This window comes from Caloenas nicobarica, chromosome 2 (genome assembly GCF_036013445.1).
Source record: "Caloenas nicobarica isolate bCalNic1 chromosome 2, bCalNic1.hap1, whole genome shotgun sequence".
Lineage (NCBI taxonomy): Eukaryota > Metazoa > Chordata > Aves > Columbiformes > Columbidae > Caloenas > Caloenas nicobarica.
In genome coordinates, this window is record NC_088246.1 from 145,812,826 (window position 1) to 145,828,567 (window position 15,742).

The 15,742-nt window shown below is 38.4% G+C and overlaps 1 protein-coding gene across 1 annotated transcript in view; it reads right to left on the reverse strand.

Moving 5' to 3' along the window:
• Positions 1-4,785: 4,785 nt before the first annotated feature.
• ANGPT1 (angiopoietin 1) overlaps positions 4,786-15,742 on the reverse strand; it is a 165,105-nt gene continuing 154,148 nt past the window's right edge. Inside the window, exon 9 of the mRNA XM_065628102.1 lies at positions 4,786-6,568. Within this exon, the coding sequence (XP_065484174.1) occupies positions 6,408-6,568 (161 nt within the window). The 3' untranslated portion in view covers positions 4,786-6,407. The remainder of the gene's footprint in view (positions 6,569-15,742) is intronic.

Genomic DNA, 15,742 nt, shown 5'->3' on the forward strand with positions numbered 1-15,742 from the left:
ACGGCAGTATTATTTAATCTATTTCAGATTATCACACTGAGGCATTTTTTCTGATCTAATTTTCGGGCTGTGAGGCAGCTCACAGTGGCTGGAAAGAAGAGCTGGAGATGCTCTTGTCGTGTGAATTTGCACAAGTCCCACAAGGGAAAAGAAGCAGTGGCAGAGCTGCTGGGTCCTGCCTAAACTTCTGTTGATAAACCCATATTCACAACCACGGAGGTAAATTTTCCATCTCTTCATTTTACATTGTTGGTTACTCAAAACTGCTTTTGCTTATAAATTAATTTTTACAACAAAAAGTCCAATGTATTTATTATTGTCTTTTCCAAAAGCCTTGAAAACTTTAAACAAATGCCAAAGCTTCTGTAACATACTAAAGGTGAGGGAGTGTATCCGTCCTCTGTGAGTGACACTAAACACATCTCCACCTATGTGTTTGGAGAAATACCTGTTTCCTCCTGTGGTAAAAGTAGCATTAGTTTCTTAATCTAACAAGCAGGAAAAATTAGTGGAAAAGACTTTGGCTAATGAGGCCATACTTCCTAAAAAATACTGACATGTATTTGTATCATCTTTGGCTTGTGACCAGGCAGTCTAAAAGCCAGCACCTTCTCTCCACGGGTGTGCTTCGCGGTGTGTGCAACCTGGGGCTGTGCACAGACGTCACCTCGGGAGAAGCTGCCGTTGTGGTGGCTCCTGGGCTTTGCTTCTCTCCACTGTTGGGAGAGGGAGCTGTTCTGGGAGAAATGGGTAGGAGGGAAGCAGAGGGGCTCGATGACTCCTCCATCGCCCGGAGCAGGGTACAGACAGCCCTGATGTGGTTCTCAGCCAGAAAGATTTGAGCAGCTGCTGAGCGGGGCACAGGGATGGGCCAGGATCTCGCACAGATGTTGCTCCAAGGAGTTCCAGATTTCCTGGAAGGACTGAACGAAACCCCTCAAAAAGGACAGTATTGGTGCCTGGCAGTGTGATAGTCACTCCACTTGAAGGCAGAGCAGAAGATTGGAGACAAAAACCACTGCATGAGTCCAGGAGGAGAATTTTGCCTGAGGGTTTTACAGAACAAACAGCACTAAATGAAGCTCTCAGAGAGATTAAATAATCCTCTCTGGTGGATAAAAGATGAACTCCAAAGCAGAATCTCTTAAATTTAAAAAAAAAAAAAAAAAAGAAAAAAAAAGAAAAAAAAGAAAAAAAAAAAAAGAAGAAATAGAAAGATTTTCTACAAAAGAAGAAAAATTAAACATATATCCAGGAGTTCTGCTCCATTAGTCACAAGAAAACAAAACCAGTGGTTCAACAATGCAGCAGAATGAGATCAGGTCTGACATTTGTCGTTTCCTTTGGAGCAGACAATGATTCTAAATATAAGCACAAGAGGGCTGCAGAAGGATGGAGATCCACATCTTTTAGTGGAAGAGTAAATATTATCCAAACCTGATTTATCTACTGGTGGATTCTAGTCTCATGTTAAAAGCATGAAGTGTTTCTTAGGCAGCATGTTACCAAAAATTCCTCTAAGAAGTGACTGCTTTGTAAGTATTGCTTTAGATTTTACCAGATGTCAATGTATCTCAATTGAATTGTAAATATTAAATAAAAGCAGAAAGTAAAATGGTGACACTGCTTCTTTTAGGCTTTGGAAAATTAATTAAATACTGATTTTTCTCTAATAAATATATTAACACATTCTTCTTCTTTTTCCTCCTTTTCCCATGCTTTCATCTTTGTAATTTCTCCCTACTCTGCCAGACTGACTTCCTTCTTTTGCTGGCCTTGCCTTCAGCTTCCTAATCCTATTTCTTTGCATTCTTAGCTGCATTACCCATAACAGCTATTTTCTCACTGTTTCTCAACTCTTTCTTACCTGTCTCAGTGTATCAAGATTCTCCAATTTTCTTTTTCCTTGTTTTAGAGTTTTTTCCCCTCCTTCTCCTACTGAGCTGAAGCAGATGCCTATGAGTTACTCTTCCGGGGTCCTACTAGGGCTCCCAGGGTTGACCTATTTTTACCTATTTTTACCTCCACAGCCTTGCAGAGCAACTGACTGTCAATAAAGGTTCCTTCTCCATGGTTTGGCGGGGACTGACTTTGCTGTACCCGTAGGTGATGTTGTGATTGTGAACACAAGTGTCTGAAGGTCTTTGGTCTTCTGTTAAATGTGGTGCTTGCCTTTCTATGACTATTTCCAGGCAGCAGGAGGCAAGAGCTGCTAGCGGTTTGAAAAGAGGAACGGGGTCACTAATTAAGTGAAAGGTGAGAAGCATAATGAGAGAAAGAAAATTTACGGTAACGCTTTGGGGCTCAGTATTCTTTCTACCAAAACACAGGACTGGTGTCTAGGCCTTCATGCACTTTAATATATCAGTGGTTTTTGGGGGTCTTACTTACAGTACATATTAGCTCTGTAATTTTTTTCAATTGAACTGTGGTTCAGAAAACTGCACAGAACATTTACATGGACAATAAGGTCTGCTCCCAGCAAAATTTTAGCTAGTAGAAGAATAAAGGTTCTAATTTCACAAGGTTTTGCATGGACATAGGTTCTATATCATTATCAGTGCTTAGAGTTCACACAACAGAATACCGCATTTTCCATTTTTAAAGGACATGCTATAGAGCTATCTTGACATAAGCATAAGTAGCCTGTCTTCTCAAAGATCCATACTAAATTACTCTCTGTGCAAACATTAAAAAAGCACACAGACAAATAAAGCCCCCAAAGCATACGAAAGCAAATGAGACCCATAGATTCCTGCACACAAGAGCAGGAGCCAGGGAGTGGGGGGTTCAGAAGCTCCAGGAGGAGAAGGGAGCTCCTACACTGTGTGACAGACGTGGCACGGGACGCAGAGAGCTGCTGCATCTCACAAATAATCCCTTCAACTCTGCTCTAGCTGCCTGTCTTCTCACTCTTCGTTACAGTCCCATAACCCTGTCTTCTCTCTTTCCCGCTTTTGCTCCCCTGCCTTCCACATGCTGTCCCTTAATCCTTCTCTTCCTGCTGGCATCTGCGCTTTTCATTCATTTCATTTAAAAAGGTCTTTTTTGATTGGCTCCGTCAAGCTTTCTTCAGACATATGGATTTGTGTGTGTGTGTGTGTGTGTGCACCCCACAGGTCAGCATCAGGCAGCACCAGCAGCATCAGCTGCGTTCCGGGGTTACTGCCTGTCTCCTCAAGCCGTCCAGCTCATGCAAAAGCGGGTGGGTAGGAATTCCTTCTGGCACAACTGCAGCACGATCTGGTTGTAAATTATTAATAAGCTCGATCCTACCTAGAGAGTTAAGCTCTTCTTGTGATTGTTGCTTCAGTTTTGTTCTTTGAAAGAAGTGAGTGCACTGGATGCTAGGGAACTCAGAAAAGTGTGCATTTAAATCACGTCTCCTGCCTTAGAAGATATTAAAAAATAAGGACCTATATGCTATAGAAAATACATACATTAATTCGTGAAAAATTTGTGTATTGCTGTTTTATAAAACAGGAAGAAGTTTATCTGAGAAGGATCAATAGTAAGGTTACTATTACCATTGACAACGTTTTTCACGTTTTTCAATGCAAGTGTCATTTAAATACAAATCAAATCCAGAAAGACCATTTTTACTAATTCTGTCTCTTCAATTCGAGCAGTTCATACATGTTCAACTTAAGGAGTAAAAAGCGCTTTTATGTATGTAGTTCGTCACAGCTTTAATGTTGATTTTAAAAAGTTAGGTTGGTCTCAACTACCACAATGGACAAATCCAATAAGGAAAAAATCTGAGAAAATGAGGATAAATTGACTACAAAGAAATGTTAAAACGGATCCCTGTAGTGTTAAAAGCCATACAAATGGCAAGAGGCATTCCTGGCTGAGAGATTGATGTAGATTTGTCACTGCCATGCAACTTGATCGAATGGATGACAGAAGAACATGTCATAAGGCAATAGAAACAAGCAGCACACTTTAATTTGTATCTTTGCCTGTGGAATTCAAGAAATATTTTATTTTAAAGATTGATAGAGAGTTGTATGATTTGAATGTGAAGTGATAAATATAGTCCCATTATTTTAATCAAGGAAATTGAATAAAAAAATATTGACATAGGGATTTGAAAGGTTAGAAATATTAATTTCTGGACAAAATTTAATTAGACTCCCTTCCCAGGCTTTGTCTAAATTTATTAATAATTTCACAAGATTTATTAATATTTCTTAAAAGGAGAGATGTAAAATGTTGTCATCCTGTCACAGAAAGGCATACTCAAAGTAAAGCAAGGACTATGCATTTTTTAAAAATGTTTTATTATAAAGGATAGGAAACGAATCCACATTTTTTTCAAACCCAGATAAATAAACAGTAAATATCATGCTTTTGACTTTAAATGTGTTTTGCCTTTTGCAATAGGACCTGCAAAAATGGCATTCCTAACTTGGAGACTTGCAAAAATATATCTTTTGAGAAAATATAGGAAGATGGACCACATATTTTGCGCATGAATGAAGAGCATTTCAAAAAACTGCTGGAAAATGAGACAAAACAGCTCTGTGAAGAAACTGCTAAGTAATGAGTAGTTTGGTAACTTATTCAGCAGAAAACAGCAAGTTAACCCTTAGGCAAGATTATTTCAAATATATGTATAAATAGAGACAAATACACAAAACCAAAGATGTACCCACTGAAAACCAAACAAACATGATATTGTAACAAAACCAGAGAACCCTGTGGGGCCTTGTGATTTTTAAGAAGTGTTTAAAAAAAAAATACAAACAGGCTTTTTTTCTACACCATGGAAACCAACTGCTAGAGGGGAAAAAAAAAAAGAAAACCAGTTACTCTAATATCCTTTAAAAAAGATCTTTGTTATGCTTGATCTCAGCAACAGTTCAATGAATGAAACAAAGCAACAAATAAACAAGTGACAAACTCACTACATTCAGATTTTGTGTATCATGTTGGTCCCCATTTAATGGATGAGAATCTTACTTTTGGTTTTGGTGGGATCAGGGTAAATTTTTTCCTTTTATACACAGCAGAAGTAGAATGACCACAAACTACTTTCCCAAATGGACTTTTTTGCTATGACTGATGACAAGGTGCTGTAAGTGGGAAGAGTTGTCTCTACAAACTCATGGGCCACCCAGCTACTTTATTGCCTGCTTATTTTTTTCCAACTGTTGAGTTGTGCATCTTGCCTCACACTTCTGCAACATTTTAATACAACAAAACTACTTGTTAGCAACATGTAAGCAGTCTTCTGAAGTTCTTTTAATATTTATACACTTTTGAGGCTTTGCACTTTTTGAGCAGGGTCAGGGCTGCCTGTACAAATTAAATGACCATGACAGGAAATATAAACATGCTATTTACAAGTTCACAATTCTTTATTTTCTATACAATTCTGATGAGTACTTTTATATTGGTAGCCTAAGCACTGTGTAGAACTGGCATGCTTCTGATATTCACAAAAATGCAATAAAAAAGTAAAATAATGATAAATTGCACACATGCAAGGATACTGTAAAATGAATCCATTGCCTTAAGCTTTACATTTATGTAATTTTTATATACCCTAACAGTTTGCCTTCCTGTGTACTTTTGATGGAAACATCCCATGCAAAATCCCATATTTTCTTTAGGATAATGTTTCACATTCTATAAACCTTCCATTAATTTTTCTATGTGACATTCAGACTGCCTCTAATGAAAGAAGGCAAAAACTTCAAAACACAGCTACTTTTGTTATCAGACCATAAATCCTAGCTCAGAGATTATGCCAATTATCTGATTTACCTCTACAGAGCAACTGAAATATTTATGCTTGTTACCCTTATCATTCTTCATACATTTCACTCAGTTTATTTATGAGAAACTTGCCCTTAAAGGATTTAATGAAAAATAATATTCACACAAATTATTTGACTCTGGGATTAACATAAATCCATCCACCATTCAAATTCAGTTCATTTAAGAAAAACAGTATTTGGAGTGGTCACCTTGAGTGCTTTAAGATGAGTTTTAATAAAGGTGTCTCCATAATTCTTTTTCATGGGTATAATGTTGGCATTTCACTGCTGAATAATATTGTACTCGATAGACTGCAGTTGATACATTTCAGTTCTTCAAATTCTTATTTTGTTGATGAAAAAAGACATCCACTGACAAGTGCCAGGTTTGGGCAGAATAACCAGATGCAGTTGCTAGTCTCTGGAAAATCATTGCAGCCACCTTCTAAACCAAGCCTTCCCCAGCCATCAAAATGTGGGGTTGGAGATTTTTTGGATGTCATGGAGTGATAATGAAGAGACTTTGCATCATCCTAACTTGTTGCTTTCAAGAAGCCCTTCACCTTTTCCCTTCAGACTGATAGTGGTGCTGCTGGGGGCAGTGTCATCCTGGTTTCTTCTGGGATCCACTGCTGAATGCCTTTAAAAGTCTAAGGGCCGAATCATCATGGTGGTGGAGCGCAAGGAATAGCTGGGGCCTTTGAAGTAGTGCCACTTGATGCCGTTGAGCTTTCCATGGTTTTGCCCAGCTGTATAGAACATCCCATTGAGATTGGAGGGGCCGCAGGCATCAAACCACCACCCTGGAAACAATAAGACAAATAATCAAACTACAAGTTTGTTTTGTAGGTTTAGCTGATTAGCAAATTCTGGTATTCCCAGACTCATAAATACTCCTGGTGTGGTGGTAGGGGAGATGTTTCCACGTTTTCCTTTTTTCCTCTTTTGCAGCCAGCAGTGCTGAAGAATACACAGTTGTTTTTACAGAGCTGAACAAGTATTTAAGTCCCAACTTGCTCTGGTTTTATGCAGTATGTGCAGCAAGAACAAGAACAAAAAAGACAAACTGCTTTGCATGTTTAGGCAGTATTACAGTCCACTCATCTCAGGCAAATCTCAGAAAAATACTATAATTGTGTTTTACATAATTTCACTTATTCGGTTATTTTCAGTATAAACATGATTTAATTTTATTTACTGGTCCTTTTCTGTTGTGATAGTTCGGTTGCTCAGATAGTTTGTTTTTGCTCTCAGGTTAGATGTTCTTAGCAAATATGGATTATGAGTATGGTGGCGCTACCCTGTTATAGTAATTACAATACTATAGTATAGATAATATTCAGAATGGAGTACAAGGAGACAGGTAGACTCTTTAAGACTTGTGATAAATTTATAAACAAGACTCTCCAATTAATGGAAGGACAAGTGAAGAAGACAAATATAACACTGTAAGAGTTGACAGTCAGAATATCTATATGCCTGGATAGAGGACTGATATGATTACCTGAGTGTGCATGCATTTAGGTGACAGCACGGCCAACTTCAATCAAGGTATACTTATGGCACGTACAGTTTGGACCAGGACAGTGACATTTAATCATTAAACTTACTATTTTGAATGGGAAAATCTACATTAAATCTTGAGCCTCCTAATCTTGATCTCGAAATGTACCAAATGCTTTTGAATCAGCAGTGTCAGGAGGGTGCTCGCTCCAATCAATCTGACACTTGTTCACTTCTCTGCAAAGCTCCTGAACAATTTCACACTTGGCACTTAGAAAACTGACAAAAGTCCATTCATTTGGGCGGTTTTTTTGGTTTGTTTTTGTGGTTTTTTTAGTTTAAAAAAGGAGTTTGTAGGCACTTTATCCACATATCTACCAGTAGCAGAAAATTACTAGTTACCTGACTATCATTTACTACAGAAACATATTAAAAATGTTACTGATTTTTAACAAAGTTAGGCTTAGAAAGTTGCTAACTGCCTTTTCTGCCCCTCTACCTTGCCTGCTCTGTCCCAGCAAGAGGGGGCTTCCTACTCATTAACACTTTGAACTCTGTTTGCAATTGCATATGTTTCGTTCTACTAGAAAGACAGAGCAAGAAATGTCTTGCCCAGATGCTTGTGCTGCTAGTTCGCTGCTCCAGCAGCTGCATTGTAAGACTGTTTTGAACAGTGAAGTGACACAACAGAACTTTGCTTTCTGAGGGCAAACTAGTGATCTGATTTACAGAATGGCCCTGTGAACAGTTATGTTGGCATAACTGAAGGAGTAGTAAACTGAGAGTTTAGGATAAAAAAAGAAGTGTAACTGCTCAGGAACTTTTCAACCTGCATTTTCTGCCAAAGAAAATGGATGTAGAGCCATACCTTTTTGAGTGCTCTGTTGACACAGCACTGAAAATAAACCAGAAATTTATCAAGTACTTGTCAATATTACTAACAATGACTACTACTACCATCTACTACCATTTGCATAACTGAATGCAGAAAATTCAAACTTGCTAAAAGTGTAGGTTCAGTTGCAAACTGCGTGCAAAAAAAAAAAGAGTCATTTCACTTTTAGACTTCTGCAGTGAAGATATGTATGTATGTCCTTAACAAATGGAGAAAGTAAAATCAGTGGTGAAATACAGTATGAATCTTCAGATCTATTTTCAATTGTTGCCTTAAAATGAAGTTAATCACTCGGCTCTCCTGTCTAGATCACCAACTTTTTGTTGTTGTTGTTGTTGTTGTTGTTGTTGAGGTGAATTTCAGATTGCCATGGGAGTTAGAGTTTTAAGGAAAACTCCAAATAATGTGAAATTTGGCAACACCGAGGTCACAGAACAGAAACCGACAAAGATAAAGTAGGTGACATGCTGACTCTGCTGAAAGTAGTGGGAGTTTTGCTGTATAATCCGAAGGGAGTAGAATTTTCTCTCCAACACCTTACAGGGTATCTATGTAATACATATAGAAAGAAGCTTAGTTCAGACTGAGGAAGGCAGAATGAATCCCCAGACTGCAAAGAGCTAACATTCACAATGTCAAAAATACATTAACCTCAGTGGCTAGGAGCTCTATTTGTCAGAAAGTTTCTGCTGTTTTTTTTTTTTTTTCCTAGTAGAACCTATTCGCTTTGTGAGTCTTAAACACAGGTCTTATGCATCTTTCTATGTACTATGTTTGTACTGAACATTTGCTGTCATATATGAAGGCAAATAAGATCATAAAAATCATGTGGTGGCTTTTGCCTTTGGTGGTTAAATGCCACTATTTCAAAAAGTTATTTCAGCCTGCACATCACAGCATTGTAATCTCCCCAGGACCCCCTGTAAACCTTTTTTAAACACCACTGGTACTGGCAAATGGATCATCTAGAGAGTGGTTACTGAATTCTGCAGGTGTCACTGTGGACCAAAATACAGAATTTTAAATTTTCAGTGTGTTTCCCACTTGGACTTCTGCAATGGAATTAAACTGTGAGAAGCTCCTTTTAGACAATGTACACTGTCTTAGTCAACCCTCCAATTTCATGCTACTCAGTGGCTTGTCTTTTATCTACCTAAACTGGATGCATTGTGTGAAGGTATTTTAAACTATGCCTTACTACTGACACGATATTGACCATGATTAGCCTTCAGATCCAGCGCTTACTCTGTCCTTTGTATTCAGATCTATGTGATTCAAGTTTCTAGTCTTGTACGGTATTTTCTTAGATTTTGGATAATACTTAGTGGGCTTTTTTCAGAAGTAACACTTCATAATCAGATCTTGAGGGAAGAATTTATGCCAGATAAATTCTGGCAAACTTCTATTTTGATACAATTGACCTCTCTTTGATTACAGTGTTATACCTATGGGGGCCATAACCAAAGAAAGAGAAAACTATACAGCTGATGTTTTACTGTAACTAGAGTATAATCTTGTAGAAACTTAAGAGAAAGCTAAGCAGAGAAAACCTAATCCTCATTTTTCAAAGATGGAACATAGATGCAGCTGGATTCTTTTTATGGTATTGGGATGAAGACATGGCAAGCTCTGCTAGTTACCATTTCATCTTAAAAGAACAGCAATAGATGTGTAAATGGCCTTTTCAGGGAGAAGGTTTTCAGCAGTTCCCTACAAAATTTATGTTAAAAATTGAATGAGTCGAAGAAACACTAAATTTTATGAACATTTTGTGAGGACCTGCTCAAGTATCTTGTAATAGATTTCTTACAAATAAATACTGGTTTGTTTTCTTTTGTTTTGTTTCTCCTTATGGTTATTTCCCTCCATCCTTCCCTGCAGTCCTCTAAAAGCTCTTCATTCCCCATAGGGCCTCAGATTATCACAAGCCTTCCTACTGCATGTCTCAACACCAAAATTAATATATTTGAATGGATGCAAATGCTTTTTTTTCAGATGCCTTGTTTGTTGAGAGAAAGAGGAAAGGAAGCATTGACTTTCTTGGTAGCCATCACAAGCAGCAGAATGTAAACCAGAGGTTTCTGAAACAGATACCTGCAGCACTGCCACTTCAGAAAACACCAAATAAAGCAGCTCCAGAGCTGTGAGACAGTCTGACCCAAGGAAAGGTTCCCAGTAGCTAGATATTGGTTTATTCCCTGGAGTTCACAGAATTTTCCTGCCAGGAAGAATCTTGTTTATTTTTAATTACAAGGTATTTGCCTTCCCAAATTAGTATAAAGTCTTCTCTGAATAGCAGTAAGATTTTAACCTCAGAGATAGCTTTTGGCAATTATTTCCATGGGATATTTGAATCATGCATTAGAATCAAGGGTGGGCATTATAAGAAATAATAACAGAAGCAATATTTTAAACTGACTAATGCAGTGTTAAAAAGGAGGCTTTCAAGAGAGTTTTTTTTCAGAAACACAGGTAGTTTCTTCAAGCTGGGATCAAAAGTCACTGATTACATATTTGAACTGAAGGAGTTCAGTCTTTTGAGGTTAGCCCACCTCTAATAATTTGTATAGTACAAGCAATACTATAGTCTCTCTTTGCAATAAAAATCCTGAGCTCATAAAGTATATTGTCCAAACAAAAAATAATTTAGATAATACATTGATAAGTAGTTTGAAAGTTCAGCTATACAAATAAACATGAATCCCCACTGTAGACAGCTGCTCTTCTGGAGTAGTTAAAGCTTGCTCATGCTTTGTGGTCTGTGGTGGGTTGACCCTGGCTGGACACGAGGTACCCACCAAAGCCGCTCTATCACTGCCCTCAGCTGGACAAGGGAGAGAAAATATAATGAAAGGCTTGTGGGTTGGCATAAGGACAGGGAGAGATCATTCACTAATTACCATCACTGGCAAAACAGACTCCACCTGGGGAAAATTAATTAATGACCAATCAAATCAGAGTAAGATAAAGAGAAGTAAAACCAAATCTTAAAACACCTTCCCCTGACCCTTCCCTGCTTCCTGGGCTCAGGTTAATTTCTGATTTTCTCTGCTTATTCCCCCACCACAAATTACACAGGAGGACAGGGAACGGGAGTTGCGGTCAGTTCATCACACATTGTCTCTGCTGCTCCTACCTCCTCAGAGGGAGGACTTCTCACACTTTTCCCTTGCTCCAGCATTGGGACCATCCCATGGGACACAGTACTCCATGAACTTCTCCAACATGAGTCCTTCCCACAGACTGCACTTCTTCATTAACTGCACCAGCATGGGTCCCTTCCACAGGGTGCGGTCCTTCAGGAACAGACTGCTCCAGCATGGGTCCCCCATGGGGTCACAGGTCCTGCCAGGAGCCTGCTGCAGCATGGGCTCTCCACAGGGTCACAGCCTCCTTTGGGCATCCACCTGCTCCAGCGTGGGATCCTCCATGGGCTGCAGGTGGACCTCTGCTCCACCGTGACCTCCATGGGCTGCAGGGGCACAGCCGGCCTCACCATGGTCTGCACCACGGGCTGCAGCGGAATCTCTGCGCCGGTGCCTGGAGCACCTCCTGCCCTCCTTCTTCTCTGACCTTGGTGTCTGCAGAGTTGTTTCTCTCACATACTCTCACTCGCCCTCCAGCTGCGGTTTCGCAATTTTATTTCCCCTTCTCAAATCTAGCATGCATTGGAAACTTGCTAATGATCACTCAGGTGATATGAGAGGCTCTTATTTGCATTTTACATACTAAAAGAATCTGTATCTGAACCCTGCACATTTGATGTCAGACCCTTTCTTCACACTTCTGTCTCTGGTCTCCTCCTGACTCCACTGAATGCCTCCAAATGCAGTACGAGCAATACAATTCATTCAATAAGATCCGAAGTATATTTGAATGGCACATTTGTCCAAGTTTATGCAATAAATGGATCCTATGAAAAGCCAATATTTATTTCTAGCCCTCTGGGTTTGTTCATAAAATTTAGTGCATTTGGCAACAAAGCCAATAAGAACAATTTCCACTGCAAAAATATTGAAAGGGTCTTCATTGTTCAAAAGACGTAACAATTTATTTTATGAAATATTTTAGTGTTTCTGGCACTCTGCATTTTAAAGAAGTTACATGGTAATACTTAGGCTCTGTTTGGCTTTGCATTGGTAAGTTCTCAGCTAGAAGACTAGGCGCAGTTTTGCATGATACCTCAAGCTATATGTGGATCCACTGGAGAGAGTCCAAAAGAGTGAATGTAAGAGGAAAGATTTAGGGTTGTTTAGTCCAGAACTCAAAAGACGGATTGCCAACTATCTCAAATTCATAAAAAAGCTGCTGAAGAAAAGCAGCTTTTCAAAGGAATGGTGTATTTTTTCCAGTGATCAAAGATCGAACACAAGATTGAACACAAGATTGAACACACTTAAATTATCATAGAATTAGTTTAGTCAACAAGTAAAGATTTCTTATATTAAGTGTAGCCTAACTCAGTAACAGATTATGTTATGTGAATTAATCTCTAACACTACACATCTTGAAAATGAACAGAAAGACAGAAATAAATAGGTAGAGTCTAGGACTCTAGGTAGGACTAAAGCAGAGGTGTCAAACAATTTTACTGGGGGCCACATCGCCCTCGTGGTTGCCTTATTATAATTATTAATTATTATTATTAGAATATTTTTTATTAGTCAGTCACTTCTTGATGTTCTCCTAATACTTCATTACTGTCGTCTATACTGAACCCTGATAAACACAAAATAGAGTAATGATTTTGTTAAAAGTGCTGAGTAGTCATGTGTTTAAGGAAATATTTCTAGTATTTCTAGCATAAATCAAATCATATTCCAATCACTTCTTAACTACCTAGTGGTTATACTTTTCTATCAAAATATTAGGCAATATAAGTGATACTTCATTAATGGTGTTTTATAAGTAAATTCTTTATGAAAGCAACAATATGCATAAAACCTAAATATTAAAGCTTTCCTATACAAGTAGATATATATCCAGGGGCTCATGTTGGATACTTTTAAGTGTGCTGAGGTTGCTACTTTCAAAGTTTTTGTTTCAAACAAAATATAAGAGAAACTTTGGCTTTTTCTTTTTGGACAACATATGGGCAGATTTCTATATTCAGCCAAGAACTTCTCTCCAAGTCATGACAAGAATCCTCCATACCATTCTTGCCAGACATTCATAAAATTCACCACTTGGAGAAAAAGGCAGTGAAACAGCAGGCAACAAGTGCACCACTCTTTGGGATTCTCATTGAACAGTCTCTCACTTCACAGATGAGAAATCCATTGAGGATTACTAACTACATGGGAACTGTCTCTGACTCGGGAAGCCCCTGAGATGCAAAAGATACTGGGAAAATACTCAGAGGATGTATCATTTATTATCGTTGTTCTTATGCCTGTACTGAGGCATCTGCTGTTGACTGCTGTCAGAGACAGGAGACTGCGGCTGGATGGACTTGTGCTTCCAGTAAAATAAAAGAAACAAAGTATTTCGACAATTCTATAATGTTTAAATCCTAGCAAGACATTTAGAAAGTCTCCCTATCACTTTGTCAAACTATTTCAGGGATCAGAAGTTCAGCAATGTTCTCGCTTATCACCTGAAGCAAGGCAAATGCCTGTGTGAACATCTCAGGCTGCAGCCAATGCAAGGCAAAGCAAATCACCTTAAGGCTCCTTCACTATGGGCCAAGTTATCATAAGTCACTTTCAGTGACTGAAAACAATTGCACAAACAATTCCTGGGGCTCAGCTGACAGATGGTATCCTGGCGGGATGCTCCAACTTGGCCTTGTGCCCACAAATCTGATCCAGAGACCTTAAGTGCTCTTCTATTGGAAGTCTATCTGAAGAGCCTTGGACATCTACTCAGTCCTTCATTCTGGTGACAGTTTGTTGTATTTCGAGTGCTGTTTCTTGCAAAAATCTGTTTATGTAGCTCAGTGGAGCACTCTTCACAATAATGCTTGAAATGATATGCATATATAACCTGTTGTTCAGTTTACTGATCTGAAATATTGTATCAGTTCTTAACAGGTATTTTCATTATATAAATTATTTTTACTATTTTGACTGATGTTAAGTTTAAATGAAGAAATTATTTGAATAAATCTGTTTTATCTCCCTTAAAAGTAAATCAGGTATGCTTACTTTAAATTTTCCAAGGCACAAAAAAATGGCTAAGACATTTAAATACCATGTAAATTTCACAGGGGCTGAGAATCCAACTCATGCATGTACTTTTGAAGCCATTCCCTAAAATCAACAATACGATAGTCAAGTAATATAGCATGGCTCTCAAAAGGACAAGAAACACACACACACACACATACGAAACCCCTCTGTTGATGCTGCCATGTTATTCTTCCAGTATTTAATTTCTTATTATGATGAAAAGGGAGGAGACAAAGAAGGAAGGAACGAGAATAATAGTTTTGATATAGACCAAGTAAAACTGACAACTAGTAAGATCATAGAGAGAAATGTGTGTTTTCCTTACATTTTTATTTTCAGTCTTGACTATAACCATGTCACAGTCTTGAGCTTCAGCTTATCTCAGCCTTTATTCCTGACATAAATATATTCATTTCACCTCATAGAGATAACAGGCTCACCCAAAATGCCAAGATAGCTAGAAACCTGCCTGTAGATTTCATATCATTCATCATTAAAGAGCTCTCTATCATGTTGCCAAAACTAACAGAGTCTGATATCTTGGGGGAAAAAAAAAAAAAAAGAGGTTTTCCAAAACCTGTTATCATTGCTACTTTTCTTAATTAGTCTACTACTCACTAAACAAATGTTTTGGTATTTAATTCAATTTCTGATATTTATCCAAGAAATGAGAAAGTCATTTCAAGGAGCAAAGCACAGCAGAGTGTTTGAGGAGAACTCTAGCATGATTAAAGTCTTTCTCTTCTACAAATTACTCAGTGCTGTACAGCCTATCTCCAAAAGACTAGAGTCAGCTATCTCCAAAGGCTAGCTGCATTTACTTTTACTCTGCCATGATTTGTTTTATTTGTGTTTTCCTCAGCCTCTGTTAATTCTCCCCCTTCCTCCTTATTCCTTTATTTGCTACCAGTATATATCAATATGTGGTTTTTTTCTGTTGATTTACAGGACTATTGCAGCAAAAGATATGTGAACCTAGTGGAATTGTTGTTCAACAGCAGGCTGACCTTAGCAGGGCATTGACCTGCCATAGAAGTCAAAGTGGAAAAATAAACAAACCCCTCAGCTCCCAGAATCAGCTGTCTGGGAGCAGAGGTATTTCCAGGCAGCTCAGACACATGAATGAGTCTGCACTTGAGCATAGACACAGCTCACATTTAGGAGCTTCTCACTAGACTCCAGCCTGCCCTGGAAGTTAGACACTTTAATTTAGCATGGCCTTTACAGGGAAAGGTCAACAGTTCTAATTAAAATAAACGGTTGACTTCGTATCCATTATCTGTCTCCAGAACTAGCTGGTTAGCTTCTGTTTTTATTGAAATTGAAAGGTAGTGTCTGATCACCTGTCTACTGGAAGAAGTTTCCTATGCTGACTTTTAATAAGATATCACTAGAAGTTAGGAAATTTT